Consider the following 22,443-nt stretch of genomic DNA (forward strand, 5'->3'; position numbering starts at 1 on the left):
CTGGTGCTAAAGGCAGCATGCAGTTTTGGCTGGGATAAAGTATAGGTCTCAAAGTTCTCTATTGCTGCTTTGTTTCAGTTTGCCATCTCAAGATACCCAGGCTGTGCACTCCTTGCCCTAAAGTCTCATTTTTTCCACTTCTCTGAGGATGATTTTTAACCAGCTCATGTTGGCACTGTCAGTCAGTTTGGGCAGAGCTTGTTGAAACAACGTCATGTAGAGAGGGATGGGTTTTGCAGAGGTGAGAAGAATTGGCAAGGCTGATAAAAAGCAGAAGTGGGAATGGGGAGAGTAGTAAAGGACAGATGAAAGACTTCCAAGAGAATTTTACAGTCTCAAGCCTGAATACTGAGGCCAGCTGTACATTCATTTTGGTATTATGTAGAAATCTCTTACTGACTGCAGAAGTCATGTGGATCTGAGTTAGACCTGTAGAGTGGAAGAGCAGTGTGGAAGTGGAACACCTCCTGCACTACTTCCTGGCAGGACAGCTCATCTCCTGTCTCATGATGCCCTTGGCTGGCTGAGGGGCAAAGCTGTGGCCATGAGCACTTCCCTGGCCACTGCCCATGAGACAGTGCTTGTAGGCCTTCACTTTTCTTGTTAGGGGAGGCCCAGTGGGTGGGGAGTAGAGAGCATCTCTGGTGTGCTCAGGCAAAGGAGCTTGGGTCTTCGGTGCTTCTGTGCAGACAGGAAAAAGCTTCTGATATATCCAAGTGCACAGCTTTGGTGAGGAGGATGCTCCTTGCCCCCAGCACTCTTTTTCACTGACAGGGCTCTGTAGCTGCAGTTCTCACCAGCCCACAGCAAGAGAAGGTTGTGTCTCTGGAGTGCTGTGGTGAGGATACCCACAGGTGCTGAAAGTACCTTGTGACTCTGCATTCGATCCTGCAACAGGATCAGTGTGCAGAGACATAAATGATCTTTTGAAGCAGGAATGTTCTTCTGAGTCATGACTGATGCTGTAGCAAGTAATCCTGTGTGCATAGCTGTGGTAGTGCATAGGAGTTGCAGCTGCCTGCTTCTCCTGGTTTTTTCTGCTTTGTTTGCCTTTGTTTTGTTCAGTAAGGACCCTGGATGTAAATGCTTTCAGTGTTAAAGAAGTGAGTATTTGGGGTTTTTTTTACAGTGTGTAGAGGAGGTTGTTTTGGTTTTTCTGGCCTAAAATTATACTCGAACTCTCATTACTGGGAAGGATTCTCAGAGCTCCTTTTGATTTGTGTTCCTGTTGGCCTTCTTAAAAAGCCAACTGCAGTGTTTAGTTTTTTGTCTCACAAATGACTGAGTTAAAATCCTGTTCAGGAATGTTTGTCCTTGGTGCATGTACATGAATGTGAAGTACATGTTTGCAGAGTGGGTACCATCCCACTGCTTTAGATGGGTAGTGGGAACTCCACAATGAACACTTATTTTTAAAAGGCTTTTTTGTGTGTGAATTATACGTAGTTCACCAGCCTTAGGATGATATATAGTCTGAGAATAAGGTAATAATGTAATATTTACTTGACCACAAAGATAATTATGTTTAGTTTAATATTAAAGCTATCTTTGTAAAATACAAAATGAGGCATCAGATCCTTTTAGAAGATTAGTGTGTTCTCACTGGCAAAAGTGTTTTTTATTTTCTTGGCTAGAGCATGTGGGAATTGTGTGTGATTTCTTACAGGACACCTTTAGACAATCCAAACCCTAACATTTTATCATCATGTGTTTGCATGGTGATAGGAAACAAGGGACTACTTGGCTGCATTTGGCTTAAGTCTTGCTGGTTTTGATTGTTAGTTAAATATCACAGAAATAAAAACTACAAACTAAAAGCACAGCCCTTCTTGAAGAAGTATATCAGAGTTGAAAGACGTTTACACCTTTAAAAGCCATAAGCTTTTAAAGCATTAGTGACTACATTTCCAAACATCCCTAAAGCATTCTGTGAAATTCTGTTTGGAAGGATAACACTCTAGATAAAGATCATCACAGGAGCCTGCTGTGCAAGTGGGGCAGTTAATTTCAATCGATGCAGGCAGGATTGTGTAGCATTCTTTAAGAGTAGTAGATACAGCACAGGGATTACTTTGAACTCATGACTGCTTGCTTTTGCAGTGAAATCTTTAAGGCTGCTCCTTCTTAAAGAATGTACATGGGAATATCACCATAAAGATGGAGCTAGCTCTAAGGAAGGCGTCAGTCACAGGCCATGCTGACTCCACCTGGGAAAAAACTTCTTGGTTACCATGATATGATATTCTTCAGAGACCACATATTTCATTGATATGGTTCCACCTCTGGCAGTTTCTTTTATTCTGGAAGTAACTTCATGAGAAGGGAGAAGGAGAAGTGAAGTATTGGCAGATCTATCTATTAGTGAAACTCAAAGGGTGCAGACTCATAGAATCATTTTAACCCTGGAATCTTTGTTGGTTTCAGAGTATTTACCAGGAGATACTGTAGTCACCAAAAATAGTCATTAGAGGAAGATCCAGGATTTTTATAATTCCAAAGTACACAGTCATTCTTTTTTTACTGCTGACTCTATTGCAGGGCATCTGTAAATCTGTAGAACAGACCTGGACTTGTTATTAAAACCTGTAGGCGGTGTATTTGGGTGTGAGAGGAATGGCTGATTTCAGATTGATTATTAAGTAGTATTTTTGGTGATAGTCCAGGCTATTTTGAAAGCGAAACTAATGAGAAAACAACTTTCAGCAAGTATGTGATAGTTTGGGGGTTTTTACTGTTAATACAGAATTAGGGTAGGCCTTATTTTTTTTTCTTGAGCATTTTAGAAATAAAAGAAATAAAATTATCATCATGTATGAAGCATTTGTATTTCTGATTTTGTTGACTGAGGGAGCAGCCTTTTCAATGCTTTGTGTGGTAAAACCAATGCCCAAGCATGTGTTCATCATACACTCTGACTAACTTGTGTTGGACTCCTGTGTATTAGGTAGAAAATTACATGTATGAAATGTCTCCTCATTCCAGGAAAACCACTGACGGTTGATGCGCCTGATGGACACAGAGCTCACTTCTCTCACCAGACCACCCTTAACAAAGGACTTAGCAAGTCTATGGGATTTCTGTCCATTAGAGGAACACGAGACGAGGAAGAGTTTTTCCAGAGCATTTCTGCAGATTACAGTTCGGGTCAGGAAGATGTTTTCTGTCCTCATAGGTGTAAAACCAGTGAGCTTGAGAAAAAAGGTCACCTTCACACAGACGTCCCTCCCAAACGGAAAATATGGGCTTCTTCCACAGATTTGCTTTGCACTAATGACAAGGCAGCTGAGAGGGACCATGCTGGAGGCCCTCACAGGCACAGCCATCAGGGTGAAACATTTACAGTGAGGACTTCTACTGCTGCCAGGAACAAGGAAGCAAGGTACTCTGATGGGAGCATAGCACTGGACGTCTTCGGACCACAGAAACTGGACCAAACACGCCACATGCCTGAGACATCAACCTCTGCAGCAATATCAAGTGCCTTTGACAGGATAAGAGAGAGACAGAAGAAGTTGCAGCTTCTGAGGGAAGCTATGAATGTAGAAGGTTAGTGAAGCTTTGATTTTCTGTGTTCCACTCGTTCAACAAAGATTTCTCATTATTATAAAGTTGAGTTCTCTTGTAGCAGCTCTTGAAACAGCTGAGGGCTTTGCTTCATCTTTTTTTTACATGAAGTGAAATCAATAATCTGTTGTCAATGAAGATAAATTGGTTGTCCAGATTGCTCACTCAGAATAGTTGATCTCTAACCAGTATCAAGCTCATCAATTACAATTAGAAAAAAAAAAGCTGGTAACAGCCAATTGTCAAGCAAATTTCCTTAAAGGAAGATTCTCCTCTCCAGCTATTAGAGATGCATTTATGCCCCTGAGGAAAGGCAGAATTTCATCTCTAGATCTCTGTTTTTGTGCCGTATAACTCTGGACTTAAGCCCTTAAATATGAATTATTTTTGGCCTTGTGTTCAGATCTTCACTTCAGTGGGAGCACTTCACACAAGTTCTATCAGTTTATTAAAAAATGCATGGGGGAAGAACAAGTCTTCGTAATTGTTGTGGGGAAAGTTATAAAATTACCTTGATGCAGAACCCTCTGGAACTGGAACTACATGTTTTATTTTCTTTGGTTTTGTCGGGTGATTTTCAGGGACTGTAAGTTTGAGACAGTTGGATAGAAACTGAGAGCAGAGCTGGATCCTGCTTGTGCTGGGCCAGAAAGCCTCACTTGGTCATCCAAGGTGTATGCTGCAAGAGCTGTAGGTATAGAGCTGGCTCAGGCATTTACTCAGGGGCACTCAAAGACTGGTGAGTTAGCCTGCCTGTTGTGTGACAGGAGTAACTGGGAAAACACACCCTACCTTGACTTCCTTCTTCTGCCTGAGATGTAAACACCTCCATGTTAAGGAGACAGGATAAAGCCTTTTGTCAAGGTTCAATTTCTGAAAATGCCTGCTCATGCCCTTTGTAGCCAACTTGGGACATGCTTATATTGCAATTAGCACGGGAAGCTGATCCTCTCCTGTGCATGTGAGCCTTTTGTTCCAGAAAGGAGGAGTGATACTGAAATGGCATAGGCAGGTTAAAAAGCTGCTGTGATTTCTGTACAGCTGGAGTTCTCCTGTGCTATCAGATCAGCATCTTCCAATGAGGAGATGAGGGTCACGTTATCACTGAAGAGATGAACACAGATGAAAGCAACACTGTAGAGTTACCATTGTTTATCTTTATAGAAGTTTATTATCTGTTGTTATCTACCAGGATGTCTGATGAGGGAAGCTTGGTTGGCTTTTGGTTTAAGAGTCTGAAATCAACAGGGTCCATCTCAAGTTTATGAGTCAATTGGGATCGCTGGGGATAGGCAGCTGACAGAGTTTAAGAGGAGGCCACTCCCAGCATTGGGAAAGCTCAATAGCCTTGTTGTTCAGGAGTGCAGCTTTGTGCAGGTTTGTGTTGCATAAGAGCAAAACCAAAAGCATGGCCAAACCCATTGATGAGCAATGGCTATATCATTCTCATTTGGGCAGACTGGGAGATGGCAGAAAACAAAACATGCCCATGCCTTGCAGGCAGATGTGTGAAACTACTCAATTCATAAGGGGAATGGGTGAAAGTGCAGTCAAAGTAAACTGGGGACTGGGCCTCAGTAGTCTCAGAGGCTGAGTGACAAACTTGTACAGGAAGACTGAGGCAATAGCCAATGACTCACTGCCCACCCTTCTGAATTACTTGCTAGGAAAAAAGTAAAGACACTTTCTCAACAGGTAGCTGAGTTTCGGACTTTTCTGTTTTCAAGGAGGGTTTGTTTCACTCTTGAAGGTGGGCATGTGTACTTTACTGTTATATTTTAGACTCTCAATTGTTCAATTTCTTTGGTCAGTTAACTACTTAAAGAAGATCTTTTGGACCAGGAACTAGTTGTGAATCTGAATTTTTAATGAGCCAGTTTAAAGGAGTATTCTAGTAAGATGGATGATGAATGCTTTTTCCTATAGGAGTTAGCTGCGGTTATGTCTTTTAGGGCTTGAGAAGCCAGACTGGAAGTATCTATTCTGCCTTAGCAAGCAGATTCACTAAAGTCTTAATACATAAAGTCTGCTGGTCTGTTAAGACTTCTTTCTCTTTTTCATTTTTTTTTCCATACTGATCCTCATCTTACATTTTTTTACATGAGACATGTCTCTTGAGATCTTTTGTTAAAAGTCTATTGCCAGTTTCATCTGTCAAAGAAATGAAAAATACAGTCTTGAGTTTTTGTGTGTTACTGTTGTATGTAATTTTGAAGTACTTAGTAGGTCGACAGATATTTCCACATCCAACACTATCAAGTGTCAAGTGTGTGTGGAATTACTCTTCTGACCAGAGCAGCTGAGAGGCATGAGTGAAAAACAGAGAAGGAGAATTACTTACTTCAAAAGTTCATGCACTTTGGAATAAGAGTTCAGTTCATTTTGGAGGGGGAGGAATGGGCAAGGAATCACGGGAAACAGGGTTATGGTTGGGTAGCAGAGGAGACACAATCTGCCTTCTCTTTGGTAGGTCTGGAGATATTTTCAGATCAGTTGAGCCCAGGTCTAGGTTACAGCTAAGCCTGTGTAAATTGTATTAAGCCTCTGCTTTTGGCTGTATGCATTGTTTTCCCATTTTTGAATTGTGAAGTGACATTGGACTCTCTGTCAGTTGAACTTGGCAAGATAAAACTTCCCTCCTCAAACTACAAAGGAATTTAAGTGACATATGGCTTATTTTTCTTTGCCTTACTTTGGGTTAAGCTGGAAAAGTTTTCTGCTTTTCATAAAACCTTAAGGAGCTGACTGCCTTGGAAAAAGAACATGTTCTTATGCACAGGCTCTGGTTTGCCAAGCTTTCACTCAGAACAGATTTTTACAATCTAAATTATAAACTCATGAAAAGCAGAGTTTATAGTGGAAAGAATGACAGAGCTTTAATTACAGCTGTGCTGTGGTACTTTGTAGTGAGCTGCAGACCATCTAAATTGCACTATAATATACTGTTACAACATTTCAGATTTAGCCTCAAAAGGCTTCCAAGGACCGTGTCCTTGTGACTGCCTTGCTCTTGAACTTGCTGGTTTATGTTAATCTGCTGTACAGTTTCAGGGTTGAGGTTGTTTATCTCTTCTATACTGAAGATGATTGTTTAGGTGCCATTTAGCCAGATGGGGCAAGGCCAAGTGTCTGCTATTTGACTTATGGTGTAGCCAATTCTGATCACTAATAAGAGACTCTAAAAGTATGTGTTAATTTTACCAAGACAGTAAGTTCTTCGCCTTTGCCCTTTTCTTCATTCTTGTTTTGTTATGGAGGTTTTGTGACCTTAGAACTTCTTAGAGTTAAGAAGTTGTTAGGTGTTAAACGCAAACATCTTACCTGTACCCAGAGAGCAGGATTTGTTTTTAGTGTTCTTTTGAAACTTAGAAATTGTTGCCTGGCACCTGCTGATAGTGTCCTATTTCTTTCAGAGAGAAAATAACAATCTTTTACATTTTGCAAGCTTGCATTGCAGCTCAAGAGTGTGAAGGTGTCATCTGTTCCCCCATGCTCCAGGTTTTTTTGCCTTCTCTCCCACCAAACTGTATCTCCTGACACTTGTCAAGTGTACACACACTCAAGTTTTCCTATCCTAGGCCTGCCTGGCAATGGCTCAGTAGCAAAGCACAAGGCTGTGAAAGGGTAATGGTAGCCTTGTCTGAACCTCTCCTTTTGCTTAGGCAGCTCCTGCCCCCACTCTTTGTTTTGAGTGAATGCATAATTCAAAGTGAAAGGATTTATGTGTTACTTGAGTGAATGAGTATCCCTTTTTACTTTTTTTTAAACACAGTGCTGTTTATGAGGATGTTGTGAGATACATGAGGGAGCATAAAGCTTGCCTGTGCCCTTGTGGAATACAGGAGAACAGAACCAGAGTAGTAATATAGCTGGCTGTGGGTTGAAATAGCATACAGGGCAATAAAAGATGGGAGGATACTGAAAAAGTTGATCTTGCTGTAGTTCTGGAATGCTGAATCCAGGGGTGGAGAAATGGGCTTGGTTTAGGAATATTCTCAAGCCTTTGCTAAATGTTTTTGCAGTTGGGAACCATGTGAATTCCAGACCCAGAAGCTGTTTATTCCTCTCTATTTCTACCTTTATTTTTTTTCCAACAGAAAACTCAGATTATTAAGTCCTCAGATTTTATGGTTTTTGTCCAATTATTGTTCTTGCTTCATAGAGTCAGCAGGAAGTGGCAGTAATAGTCTATATTTCTAGAGAAGAGTATTTTCCTCCTAAGTCTTCTTCCATGTGTTTAGCTCATGAAACTTCTCATTAGCCACCTTGAAGACTCATTTGGACCCCATTTATGAAATTTCCATGTTTATGACAGCCTGCGTTTAGCTGGGAAGGTTGCAGTTAAAGATTACAGTTACGGATACTCTAAAGGCCTGAATTTTAGGCACTCTCTTAGTTTAAAGGTGCATTTTTGAATAAGGGAAAATTTCTGCAGGTAATCAGGTAGCTGTTGGTAGCCAATGTATCCCAGTAGATTAAGCCCCAGAAGTTTGAATTTGGGAATTTCTGTAGAAGTGGGTTAAATGGGAGATTTGATTTAGGGGGAAAAAAGTTAATAGTTGCTTTACAAACTTAGCACTGTGAATCCATTGAAGTGCACATACTTCCTTTTTCTCTTGAGTTCTGTGTTCTGGGTTTCTGAGTTCACTGTGGGCCATTCCAGTCATGCACAATGGCACATCTGTTTGCGTGTGAAGGCAAAGGAAGGGGCAGTTTGCACATGTCTCGGTGGTGCTGCAGTGTGATTTAAATTCATTTGTGACAAAATAGATTCTCATGTGGTTGGTGTGTCCAGTAGAATAATATTCAGAAATAATTGTAATGAATCTGAGAGGTAGGATAATGGACTGATGCTATTTTGGTTAGAGAACTCCAGCAGTTGATTTTACTCGGACAAGAGATGCTGGCTTTTCAAGGAAGAAAGTATTTGTGGGATATCTGTAAAATACAAGTAGTATGGCATCAGCAGCTATTACTTTGTTCTGAGTTTCACAGCTTAACATTGAGTAGTAAACCAGCTCTAACAATTGCACAATTGCACAGCAGAATGGCATCTGCTTTATCTCATCTATTGAGCTTTCAGCAGCTCACACAATCTGAGATTGTCAATTTCTGGTCAATACATTGCATTCTCAGCTGGATAAAACATTTAAATTAAAACAGGCAAACAACTTTGTTAGACAAACTCTGTCTGGGCCTGTGTTAGTTTACATACCTTATCCCAGATGGCACGATCCAGATCCAGAAAACAGGGGTGTCTCTCTAAATACAGGACTCTTGAGTTCCTACCAGACCCTCGCGCTGTTATTGTTAATCTCTCTGTTTTCCTTTCCAGCCTAGCTCACTAGAGATGTGAGTTCTCTGCAGTTTTCCAAGGCTACATTTTTCTACATTAGATTACATCTAATCTAAGGTACATTAGGTCCTGCCAGGCCCTCGGCACCAGATGGAGCTCCCTGGGGGATGCCTGGATAGCTGCTGACTTGGACTGCACGTGCAGTACAGCTTTCTCATGTGGAATGTGAGTGGTGGAAACCTTGCAAGTTAGAATGAGCCTGCCCCCTGGAAGCTGAATGGGATAGCTTCCTTTGTCAGTTGTTGGATGTGGATCCCTACCAGGAATTTGAAATGGATCTCGATGTCCTTCCTGTTAAACCTATACTGGCTTGAATAAGATAGTTCAAATTTTCTTAGATGAAAAGAGAAAAAGGAAAAGCAAACATGAAGTTCATTTATTGATTTAACTCATGGGAAAGGAGTGAGTCCCAGCTTCTCCTGAAGGACAGTTAATGTGTTTTAAGTGGTGTTATAGTACCACTCTCCTGTAATAGGCACCCACCAGCAAACTTCAAAGGGCAAACAAGAGCTCTCTCCCTGACACAAAGCAGTCGGTTTAATTCTGCCGCCTTCTCTGTGCCACCAGAAATAATTCTGTAATGATGTGTATTTGAAAACCTGGGTATCTGATGTGACTGGTGTTCAGGATAATGAAATTCCAAGCTGAATGTGGTTCTCTGATTTCTGTTGAAGTTGGCTGAGGTGAGGCTCTCTGTTAGTGACTTGTCTGGGCTTGCGGGTCTCACCTTGCGTAAATAGCGTGTTTTGTTATTTCATGCTGCACGATGTGCCTGGGAGGTTGTGCTCTGCTGGTTTTGATAGGGAACTTGAAAAAGCACAAAGACAGACTCTCCAACTTGTAATGCATCATCTACCTTTGCATCATGCTTATTTCACTTGTTAGTACAAATTCTGTATATTCATTTTAGTTACAAACTCTTAAAACGTGCTTAAACTCATGGTTTTTTTCTATTAAGGAATGAAATCGTTCAAAGTGTTCTGGTAAAAGATGTAATCTAAACAGCGAAATGTTAAGGAAGGTAACTGATACAATTGTTTTTGCTTGGTGTTTATAGAAGTGAAATCAGTTCTGAAGTCTCTCTTCAGTCACCAAAATTTTTTAAAAAAACAAACCAAAAACCCCAAGAAACTAAGACAGCAAACCAAGGCCATTCAGAATTCCCAGGGAAAATTGTAAATGTGGGAGATAAGTTGTTTTATTGTAGTCTCTAGCCTTTGTTGTCATTTTTCAGCTCCTTCCCAGCCAGACAGTTTGTCTAGAGGTTTGTCTTTACTTTTGGAACTTCTGTATGAAAAGCTAAACTTTAATTTGATCCCAGAACTGGGACTTGTGACCTTTGGAAGGCAATTCTTAATTAGAAGCTTAGCTTGGACATGATCCAAGTACCTTCTTTGAAGTTAAATCCTAATATGATACATTAGAATTGAGGAGAACTTGCTGGAGGAGAGAGCATAAATTATTTGGATGACTATGCAAGCATATAGATAGAATATTCTCAATATTTACATTTTAATGGAGTATTTGCAGGTCTGCAGTGCATATTCTGCCTGTGCCCTGGAAGGAAGGCACTTGATTAAGAGGGGGTGCAGTGCTGGGGGGATGTTAGGGGGTGTACACAGATGTTTGTGTAGGCCAGCAGAGAACTGGAAGGAAGATGCCCCAGCAGCAAACAGTTCCATATCTGTATGTGTTTTCTCTAAACTGAGCAAAATGGATATAAATCTAGAGGATTTACATGAAATTTCAGGATGTAGCTTCTTAATTGCCTTGAAACTTTGCCTGATAGCCCAGCATGGAAAGGCTCTTGAATGCTTCCAGCAGATGAAAATAATACATTTGCTTGTGTTCTTGCGTTAAGTTGTGTGGTCTTGATTAGGGAGAAGGATGTGGCAAGACAGGAGTGTGGTCCTCTCTCCAGCTCTACTTGTGAGTAGGTTTGAGCCTTGTTGGGCCTTATGTGAGGATCTGTGACAACATTGAGATAAACACTGTGTGGAAATTTTGCTTTTTGTTTCTTGGTTCGTGGACTTCTTGGCCTACACCATGGCACCAGCCCCTGCTAACAGGATGAGTCAGGAGAAATCAAACACCCTGCAGAGTCCCATAGCATGCCACCGCCTACAAACACTTGTCTCGTGGTTTAACTGCATATTTCTGTTTTATCATGGGTTTGGTGTTTTCAAAATTCAATGTCTCAAAGAACCAGAATGGAGCCATAATTTGTGTGCAATTTGAGAAGCCCTGGCTGCTGACTAAGTGGAAAAAAATAAGTCTGTTTAAAATCTCACGTCATTTTTTATTGTTCCCTCTCCATCATCTTGCTTCAAAGTCAGTTCAGCAGACTTGAAAAACCTACAGCTAATAAAACTACTGGGAAACAAGAGATCTGGTTTTAGTTAAACACTTCAGTACTGCAGCTCCAGTGTTGTGTGTGGATTGATGCCTCACTTAAGGGCTAGGAGCATTTTGAAAACACATCTCCAAAAGCTACCCGCTGAATTTGGTTTTTATTTCCCATGGTAGGCAAGTAATTGCTAGACTGGGGGCAGATTTCTTTGTTGTAAAATCCACAACATTGAAAGTAGCCATTGTGAAAGATTGAAGCAATCTCACTGCTCCCACACAGCCCTAGTGGATTCTTTTCATCTTGCTGTAGGCCCATACTGTTCCTTTCTGAGACTTAAATGGCAAAATGTTCTTTGGATAAATTGGGGGTTTTTTCTGCTAAACTGTGCAAATGTGATGGGCTGGTGAGACCTGTTGGTTTCATGAGTTGATTTGTAGCTTTGCTTACCTTTCCCAGTTTTCGTAAAGATTCCCTACACAGCTCAAGTGAGCTGGGTAAAAATGGGGGGAATAAAGGCTTTTAAAGAGGAAGGTTTTGGAAACAGTCCAAAGTGAACATGAAAAACTTTAGTTCTTAGAGTACTGCATTATCTTACTTCTTTTTGTGCGTCTTTCCTATTTGGAATTTTTCCTACTTCTGTAGGAATTCTGTATGAGTAGTGTTGTTGAATAACCTGTCATCTGACCCAACAGAAGTTAAGCAGCAGGTTTATTGGTCCCTCAGAATTTTTCACCACATTTTGTTTTCTGGGTGTGAAAAGTTAGAACTTCTGATTTCCTTGCTGCGGCCTCCAGAAGCATCTGCTCATGTGTTCCCCATTTTTATTCTTGCATTGCATGTTCCTTGCTGTAGTGACTGGCACTTGTTTTCACAGTAGTTACATGTGCTTTCTCTATATCACTGCTTTTGTTTTCAAAAACATTAATATAGTCAGACCAGAAACAGCCTTCTGCAAATGAGGACACCTGAGGTTTTTTGTCTCATTTTGACAGTGAAGCATTGGTATTCCCAAGATGTAGAGAATCTTTTTGTGTCTATTTGTTCTGCTTTAATGCACATTCTGTGTATGGTTGCTGGCTTGTGCTTAGGAGAGTTCTGGGAGATGCTTGCAAATGTCAAGTACATACCCCCTTCTGTGGAGTCCTTTGCTCCTGTATGTTATTTATGTAATCCCCTGAGAGTAGGAACTGAGACTGCTGTATTGATTTCTCATCACATCAGTTTAGCTGTTCTGATTAATTAAATATCCTCTAGGGGCTTACTAATTGATTGTTAATCATATTTTGTGGATGTCAGAGATGAGCTGAATTATAATTTTCCAGTGCTTGCTTTATCTCTCTAGATATTTTTCTTTTCACATCATAAAGGAGCCAGGGACTGAGTTTGGTGATTGCTTTTTACATGCAAGAGGTGCACACCAAACACTTGCACCTGGTTTGTTTGTGCAGGAGGGATCTGTTTTTGTCTTGGGTCTCAAAGGGTATTTTCAATACCAGTTTTAACTTGGAAGTGATGTTGAGGGAAATTCAGAGGAGGTGGCTGCATTGGGATAGTCAGAGCAGCCAGGCTGACCACAGAACCCACAGGCCATGGGAACAGAATGGGACTGCCCAGCATCCCCTGGGTGTTTGCTTTTAGACTCCATAGCCACAGGCATTTTAAAATGGTTTGAAAATATTTTTTAAAAATTCAAATGTTTGTGTTTGATTTTTACATTATAACTGTTGTGTTCTTCTACCGTCTGACACCTTGGTTTAAACTTTCAGAGCCTTTGAGAAGGTACAAATCTTATCACAGCGATGTTTATAGTACTTCGAGTGAAAGTCCATCTGTTATTTCTTCAGAACCAGATTTCAGGCAAGGTAAGACCTATGTTTAAAAACCAACCAACCAACCAAAAACCCAAAGAAACAAAAAACCTAAAGAAAAAAGTTCAAGATGAAAACCAGACCACAAAAGCCTTTAGTAGGAGTCTTGATAATTGTCCTGATACGAAGTTCTTAAGACGATGAAATTACATGATGTACAGATCAGCATAACGTACAGTCTGTTCAGAAATAAGTTTGACGTGAGGCACTCTGGGAGGGAACTTGGTAGGAAAAGCTGGAAATAATTAACTTTTTACTAGAAGTGTTCTTTTTTAAATAACAGAAAATGCTGCAGAAAAATGATGGAGTTATTGTTAGTGCACAGTAACAGTGAATTACAAAAGCTTCATGTGGGACCTCCATAATATAATTATATCAGTGGGATTTATTATGAGGGTTAAGTGGTTTATAATTTATATGCCAAGGATTTCAGTGTAATGCTAAAGTACTACACAATACAGGCTGTTAGTAAGATAAATTTAAGTAGTTTATATTAAATCAATCACTTGAATAAGCAGGAGATGTTATGAAAGATTGTTTGGTGATGTATGGCAGGAAGAATCATCTTTGCAGAATCATTATAAAAAACGGAGACAAACCATTTGGTGAAAATTAGGAAAGAAAACAATAGTTAGGAAGTTGGAATATAGCTGCACTATATGTATTCAGTATGCACAGAATTCCAGCCCAGCCTCCATGTACTCACTGCTCTCTCAACCTCCTTTGTCATTGTCTGTCCTTGTGCTTACTGGGCCAGAAGCCTGAGGAGCAGTAACAAGTTCTGAGGCTCCTGTAATTTCCCTTTGCTTGCTTGCAATTTGGAATGGACTGTTTATGTGTTCTGGTCCAAAGTCAACAACTCCTAAGTTTGTACAGGCAAGACAGAGCTGCCTTCTGCTGCCTTCTAGTAGAAGTATATCTGGGCTTAGTAAAATGACTGTAAAAAAACCCCTATTTCTAAATCAATGTGGCTTTAGTTTGTTCTGCAGGAGCTCTCCTGCCAGCTCTGTTTGCTGAGGATACAGTAAGAGGGGGAAGTGAAGTACTGTGCAAAGTCAAGCTCAACATGTGGCATCTCAGGTGCTGCCACAGGACGATCTCCCAGCAAAAGCTGTAATTTTACAAAGAGAATCACAGGTTAATGTATTGCCAAAAGGAAAAAAAAAACCCTATAAATTATAATGAGGAGTCAGATTCCAGAGATAATGGTTAGAAGTTCAGATACTGCCTTCTTAGCTCCTTTTTTGTGTATTGGATGCATAGTTAACTAGCTGCTCTCTTTCTGCTCTGAGTAGTTTTGTATGATGTCTCTGCCATGTTTGTCTCAACTCATGGCTGACAAAAAAGATATGTTTCCCTTGGAAGGGGTCTATGAAATTTTGTGAAGTTTTATTGTGTTTTCTTTTAGACTTTCCTTAGTATTCTTCTTCAAAGGTCCCTCAGCTATTTTTGTTGGGGTAAAACTGTAAGGTAGCTCTGAAAACTGAAATCAACTTCATAATGTCAATTTGTTTCATACTGTGGTGCCATTGTGCAGAACAGATAAATTTGATTCCTTCTGAGTAATCTCATATGACTGATAAATCCTTGAGGTTTAGATGGGATTACTCTGTGTGCTTTGTTGTCCAAGGTATTAATTTGTCTTTTGGTTTGCTAGTGAGAAGAAATGAAGTTTTCAAGAGAGATGATGCCAGTGGTGTGTTATCAGGTGCTGATGATATCTCCACATCAAGTCAACCTAATTCTCAGAGAACAAGGTAAACCCTTTGAAAACAATATGGCTTTTTCTTTATCAAAGAATGTATTCTAAATCTGCAGGTGAAGTTTTTCACTCCCATCCCTGCTTCTGGTTAAGACTATAAAAACAAGGCATGTAATACTTGAATGAAAATAGTGTTTCAGAATTAAATATTGCACTCTGAAGTAAAAGTCTCATGATGCTCTGTAATGCAGAGATAAGTTGGGTGCACACATTTAGTTCCCATGCTTAATGGAGACTGGGTTGAACTCAGGTTGTTATAACTGTCAGAAGGTCAGAGGCTGTTCTGCTTGGAAATATTTAATTACTTTAAAATCATGCTTTTCCAGAACAAAGTTTTTGAAACTACTGATATTAATACAGATTTATTTGTGGGTTTTTTTTTCATTTAATAACAAAATGGAAGCATGCTTATTTCCTTGAAATACGTCAAAAGCAATACATTTGGTTTGGTTGTTTTGGCAAAATCTTTAGCTCATGTTTTTGTGTTTGGATTCATTTTTTAATACCTCAGCACATACTAAGCAGGCCAATTCAGCAACAGTTTATGCTTTTTGAAAATTACTTTGCTGAGTAGTGTATCCAAATACAGCACCCATATGAGTTTCATTTTTCCAAGTGCCATTCACCAGTACAGCTTTAAAAAGTAGGTTCATCGAAACTTTGAACATCACCTTTGATACAGCATTTTTTTAATGCAGCAGAAGCATATCTTGCCATATATGTTACATTTTGAGAATGGTTCCCCTCTAAAGGTTTGAAAAGTTTTACTGACATTGACTTTCTGGATTTAAAAGTTTCTCTGGTCTCTGCCAGATACCTAATCACCTTGAAAGATTTCATCAAAATTATGCAGATAATTTTTGGAGCAAGGGGTAAAAAATAAAGGCACATCTCTTTCTTCCCTTCTTCCCTCATCACATCACAGCAACAAAGCCTTCCCTTGGCAGCTTTTTGCTTTGTATGCTGTAGATCAGCAGAAATAATGCTGCTGTGCTCAATATTCTAGGATATTTATATGTTTTTGGCATATGTTGGAGGAGAATCCTGCTCTATCCTATTAAAGAAACTTGGAAGTGTGTGAAGATTTGGCCTGTCTTGGGTAATGTGACACTGCTGGTAAATGTGTCCTTAAAGAAAAGGGTAAATAGGGCTTAGAGCCATGCAGTGAACATGGAGATGAAAATAAGTGAGTCTGCTCCTTGCACAATATTGTGTACCAAAAGTGGATCTGGGTAAGGCAGGGTCTCAAAAGAACTGCATCTCAGGGCAGGTGAGCACAAGAAGAGCTCCTTGGAGGTCATACAGCTTTTGGTTACCTCATTTGGTGAATTAGTTTCCTTACTACCTACACTTTGCCTGAGAAATGCAGAGTCATCTAAAAACCTGTATATTGGCATTTCTGGCAGGGAAGAAGTGATTGGGTGCAGCCTAACTGAGTCCACACAGTTTTGTTGTCAGGAATAAGATATCTGTGTGATGCTGTGTGTGTTAGTGGTGTCCAAGCACTCATGGGAATCCTGCCTGTCTTCACATAATGTATGTGCTTTTATGGCAGACTTCTAAGGGTTACTGGTTTATATTCCATGTAACCCTGATAAAGAACTGTACATTATGCACAGAAGCAATATATAGATTTCTTAACTTATTTGCCTTTTTTTTTTTTTTTTTTTTACTTTGTTGAAAACTGCTAAGTCAACCTTCCTGCTTTGCCTGGAACCCAGGAAATTGCCCATTCAGCACCGTAGTTATGCTTCCAAATAAACCTGCAGTAATTTGTGGATGCTGATAGAGAGCTTTTGTTTCTATTTGCAAAGTATTTCAGAAACAGAAAGTAGTATGTGGTATGTAAATGAGTCACATTGTAAGTGAGTCATTGTTGTAAATGAATCAGGCCTATTATGCAAGTGAAAATGCTGAGGTGAAGCAGCACATAGTTTCTCATGGTTTGTTTCACATTATTTTATATTACTCTGTTAAGACTGGTACCTTTAATGGATGTAATTTGTATATGAGTGAAATCAAGAAGGAAAATATGTTTTGCAAGCACAGCATAGACTTACCTATTGTACTTAGCAATGGAATGAATTTTGCATGTATTTAACTATCCAGTATTTTTTAGTATTTTTTAAAATCTCCTTATCCTTGACCTCCACTCTGATGCCACTGCACTTGCACAAAAATATCATGGTGGGGTACCTCAGGTAGTTATTTACTGATTTTCATAATTGTTCACCCATTTTTATAGGTAAAGAAGTTTGGGTTTTTTCTTAATCTAACTACCAGAGAGTACATGTATCCAAGATGAAAACAAAAGACTGCCAGCTAGTTTTACTAGCTTTTTTTGCAGACCTGCTGCGAAACAGGACAGCAGCCACAAGCAGAATTCAGTCCTGTACTAATACTTAGATTATACCTCTGTTACTAATGTGAGTTGAATAGAAAACAGTGTGTTCTCTCTGTCTTATTACAGCAGCTCATAAAAGATTCCAGTGCTAACAAGTGCACAAGGAATTCCATCCAAGATGGTAGTTAGTTAAATGGGGGACTTCTAAGAAAATAACTTAATATTTTTATCCAGAACATTGCATGTTGTTGCTTTAAGATGTCCTGTTTTGCAACCACCATGGCTTTTATGGATTGAAAAACCTCAGGTCCCAAAGTAAAACTGGTGATAACAAGTAGTTCCAATGAGCAGGATCTCAGAGTTTATATGCTTTGGCTGGCCATTTGATTCCACAGTTTGGGGAAGTATATGCAGCTTAATCCTTTACTTAAATTCCATCAGCACTGGGGAGCATGTTTCAGTGTCTCTCTTGCATTCAAGAGACACCAACTGTCCTTCAGCACATATTAATTTTACTGCTCCTGTGGCCTATTCTCAGAGCCAGTCTGTTTAATTACCCACAGAATTATCCTGATAAAATTGAGTTGTAAAGCAAATAGGAGGATTTGGATTTGAGGGAAGTTGCTTTTATGAGAAGCAGCAAAGAGTTCAGAGTCATCAGAAGATGCAGTTTGTGCTATTTGGGTGGGCATGCCCTGATGTTAAATTAGCAGGAGCCGTAGACATTCAGAATTACCCTTCTTGTGCTCTGTGACTGTTGTTATCCTTTAAGCTTCTTGGAATGCATTCCTTGTGGCAATGGCTTGTGTCTTGTTTCCTCTCTGCTTCTTATATTCCTTGAGTTTTTTCCTTTTTTACTTCTGTTTTCTTTTTCTTCCTTTACTATTTCTTCCTTTTTTCTCTCTAGGAGCAGCAGCTGACATGGATCTCTTCCTTCTGTTGCCTTTTCCTTCCAGTAGATTTCATTTTCATACCCTTCCTGCCTTACCAAAAGGCATCCATCTTTCTCAGTCTATTCCTGACCTTCCCACTGCACTAATCATTAGGGAATGCCTACCTGCTTCCCTTCTTCCAACTTCCTTCTCTGATCCAATACCTGCTAATTTCTTGGTAAGTACACCAGGTGAAGAAAGAATTCACTTCCCTTTTTTTTTTTCCTAAGTGCCAACCTTCCAGGTTTGTGCTCCCCTTCCATCTGCAGGTTAATAAGCAGCTGTGAGGTTCTGGTTTGCAGTCAGACACTGGTGAAAATACAGAGTAGAGTAGCAGCCAAGAACTTGTCTGATGAAGCACCACACAAAACACACTTCTGTGATGCTATCTGTTAGGAATGTAATTTAGACTCTTGACTCTTTTTTTTTTTTTTTTTTCTTCCAGTAATAACATTTGCATATTCAGAACTTCAGGAATGAGTTCTCCTCATTTCAGCAGTATTTCCTTTTCTGTAGGAGAGATGCATTCCTTGTCTTGGAACATAAAGACTGAATCATGTTGCTCCCTCCCCATGAAAACTGGCAGTCTGACCAAGCCAGAGCTCATTTTACTGACCCAGGATGCTGAAATGTGCACATTTATGTTTGGTGATAGTGCTTATGTACTAAGACAGGGAAACTTGTAAACCCTTAGGTTTTTGAGCTTCCTCCAGGGACACCCCACGCCCACCCCAATTTTAAGAGAAATTAATACATGTCAACAGAGATGATAAAAGCAACCTAGTGATAAAAACTTCTCATTGCTGCTGTTGCACAGGGCTGTATGTTTTTAAAAAAACAAGATATTTTTCTGCAGTAGGTGTTTTCACAGTAGCAAGTTTTTAGATAGAGCCAGTTGCAACATGTCTTTTTCAAATGTCTTTGATAATTCATAGATATTTATGTTCAGAAAGTGTTTGTTTTTGTTTTATTTCAGAGCCCATCCTTAGACCTTGATCTGAAGGGTGCTTGTGGGTGTATTTAACTTAGGGTTTTGTCAATATTCCCATATATGTCATCCTAACTAGTTTCCTGTAAGCATGTGCGCATGTGTTGGCAGGTCTGAGGCCTTTCCTCATTTCTTTGTCCCTTTAGGTGCATGCTATTCAGTCTTTTGTAGGAAAAAAAAACCAGAGGAGGGAGAAGGGAAAAAAATGTTGTGATAGTCCTACATGGGGAAAGACTTCCATTAATACATTTGTCCCATTACTACTCTGTGTCTCCCCTGAAATTCTCTTCGAGGAATGTAGCATTGTTCTCTTATATTTAACTCTTCTTATTTTAAGGCAGGTTTTGTATGCTAACCAATGACACTTTAGTATTAAAAGTATTTGTATTAGCTAGTAATGTTGTAAAAAGAGGAAAATAAAATTTGAAATCACATCCAGTTTAGTAAGTGTAGGAAAGTGTACTGTCTGGGACAAGTGCATTTTTCTCTTAGCTTATTAACAGATTTGTCACTCATCAAACATATCTTTAGGCTGTCCTAGGAAGTAGGTATGTAAATGTAAGGTATTTTTAAAAAGTCTGTATGTTACTTTACTACAAAGGGCCCTGTGTCACTCAGTGCACAATTACTCTCTATTTTTGTACATTTCTAAACCTGACTGCAATGATACACAGGCTTCTAAACATTTTCTATGCTTTTTCATGTTATTCATTACTCAGTTTGGGTGGTATGCTTAACATTCAGTTCAGAATTGCCAAAAAATGGACTTTTTTCATGAAAACCACTTTAGTTTCCCCTGTCCATTTTTGTTTAAGAATTGCCTCTGTGTAGTTATGTTAGCAGGGGGAGAACATTGCTTTTTCTTGGTTTAAGATTTCTACAGAAGGCTCAGTTGGGTTTTGTTTAGTTTGGGGTTTGAAGGTGTTTTTCTGTAAGTGTGGGACAGAGAGAAGGGGAGTGAAGTTGGTGGGGTGGTTTTTTGCCTTTTTTTTTGTCTGGTTTGTTTTGGGTTTTTTTTGTTTTTTATTTCTCAGTTGTTCACATTTCCTAACCAGCTATTTTATTTTTCAAGTAAAAAATGGCTTTTGTTTACCCAAACAGTTAGTGAATTTCTTTCCTTATGTAAAGAATAAAACTTTGGGGATGTTTGGGATCAATACTTGCAGAAAAGAAATTGCAGATATGTTGCTGTGGTTTTTTTAAATACTGATTCAATTTTTGTTTGTTTTTCTCATTTTTTCCCTTCAGATTATAAATTTAGACACTAATTTAGTCATTGGGGTGACTGTGTATCAGCCAGGCCATTCTTGGGAATTTAAAAAAAAATGAACTATTATCAGCAAAATAAGATTATGGAAACATTAGTGTGTGATATTTAGAGTACTTTAGTATATAGGATGTTATGACATAAGCATTTTTATATAAATATTTCAAGCTGTACTACTTCTCAGGAGAAATCAGGGAATAAATACCAGGCCCATGCAAGCAGAAGGTGTTGAAGCAATATTTACTGAGAGAAAGTACACTATTATGTCAGTTTTTTCTTTAATGACATGTTTTTGAGCGTGCCTTTTTCACAGTCCCCACATCAACACAAAAATTAAGATATTTGCAAAGCATTAATACTTCTTCTGGTGCATCTACTAATTTTGCACTGATTCACTGGGTTTGTAGTTGAGTATTTTTTTCAGACTGCAGCTGAGCCTTTATTTTCATGTGAATAACTGAGGCAGTTCTGCAGGCAGCTGCAGAAAGCCGGTGTGTTGGTTTCTGCAGTGATGGATTGCTGCACAGAGGTAACCTCCTGGCTGCCAAATAAATGCCTTCAACGTAGCATTTGCTGGCCGGTGTTTGTGCTGTGTGTTCCCACCTGGGGATGTGCTTAAAGCAGCAGAATGTCCTAGGCATGGCTGCTGATGTGTCACCCCCTCTGACCCTCCTGCAGGCAGCACGAAGCACCATTTGAAGGCAAGCTGATAAGCCAAGAGGTGATGCTGAAGCGGCAGGAGGAAGAAATGATGCAACTGCAAGCCAGGATGGCTCTGAGGCAGTCCCGGCCTAACCTCTACCCTGGGGATGCAATTAGATCCTCAATGCTTGACATCACCAGAGACCCACTGAGGGAAATAGCCCTGGAAACAGCCATGACACAAAGGAAACTGAGGGTAATGCACTGAGCTCAGGTGAACTCTTGTTTTCATTGAAACACAGCGGTGTCCTGACTGAAACTCTGGTATGTGGGATTCATAAACTGGGTCCTGTAATAAACAATCATCAGGAGATGAAATACCAGGTGTGTGGGGTTGGCCTACTTTCACAGGGTAAGGCAGGGTAAAACTTCTGAGATTTTGTGGCATTAGTGACTAAAGAGCCTAAAGTGGCATCAAGAGATTCTAAAACAGACAGCAAGGCTTGACAATTGCATCAATTAAACAGTATAGCATTCTAACAAAGGCAAGGCATAGGTTTCCTCCTCTGTTCTGTGGTGTTTTCAGCCACTCCATTTGCATTTCTCTTCATGGAATGTGGATGTGCCCTGCCAGCATCAGAGGTTATTAAATGAACAAGTTGGGAAGGTGAAGAGAGAGAGCATTCATTTGCCTCATAAGTTCACCCTGTGCAAATCCCCTTTGCTTTCCCAGCTGTCTTGGTATGTGGATGAAATAGGGAATTACACACAAAGAGGGAGACAGAGGTATTTAGGTATATTTATGGAGGTAAACAGAGTGTCTGATGTGTGGAATAGATGATGGCTTGATGCCCTCTGCTGCTGCTTTCCATGAACTGGATATTTTGAGTTTGTTTTTAGGTAAGGATGGGAAAACTTCAAGCAAAACTCAGGCACTGGTTGCCCTAATGCAGGCTAACAACTTCTGTGTCTGCCTCCAGTCCATCACAATAAGATGAGTTAGCTCATGTAGGCTTTAACTAATCATGTTGGTTCCCCTCTCTGTCCCCCAACCCTTAAGAGGTTTTTGTGAAAATGTTTTGCATATAATACAGACTAGGTACCAGGTAATTGCCAAACTTTAGCCTTTGGTCCCTCTTTTGCATTTGCAGGGTGGGAGTTAACTGTGCCCCAGCCTGTTGTCCCAGGAACACCGTGTTCATTCATACTCTGTTGTGATTTGCAGAACTTCTTTGGCCCAGAGTTTGTGAAGATGACGATTGAGCCGTTCATCTCCTTGGATCTACCGAAGTCTATCCTGGTAAGAAAGGGGTTGTTGAACCATTTGTGGCTGGGGAATTATGTTTAAACAACAAATGTGTTTTTATCAC

General features: G+C 39.8%; 1 protein-coding gene across 5 annotated transcripts in view; it reads left to right on the forward strand.

Annotated features, from left to right (window-relative positions):
- PTPN13 (protein tyrosine phosphatase non-receptor type 13) overlaps window positions 1-22,443 on the forward strand; it is a 111,739-nt gene that overhangs the window by 51,106 nt on the left and 38,190 nt on the right. For all 5 annotated transcript variants that reach the window (XM_064711190.1, XM_064711193.1, XM_064711194.1 and 2 more), the window contains exons 7-11: window positions 2,983-3,546; window positions 13,037-13,132; window positions 14,796-14,895; window positions 21,110-21,329; window positions 22,299-22,373. In XM_064711190.1, the coding sequence (XP_064567260.1) occupies window positions 2,983-3,546; window positions 13,037-13,132; window positions 14,796-14,895; window positions 21,110-21,329; window positions 22,299-22,373 (1,055 nt within the window). The remainder of the gene's footprint in view (window positions 1-2,982; window positions 3,547-13,036; window positions 13,133-14,795; window positions 14,896-21,109; window positions 21,330-22,298; window positions 22,374-22,443) is intronic.

This window comes from Zonotrichia leucophrys, chromosome 4, assembly GCF_028769735.1.
Source record: "Zonotrichia leucophrys gambelii isolate GWCS_2022_RI chromosome 4, RI_Zleu_2.0, whole genome shotgun sequence".
Taxonomy (NCBI): Eukaryota; Metazoa; Chordata; class Aves; order Passeriformes; family Passerellidae; genus Zonotrichia; species Zonotrichia leucophrys.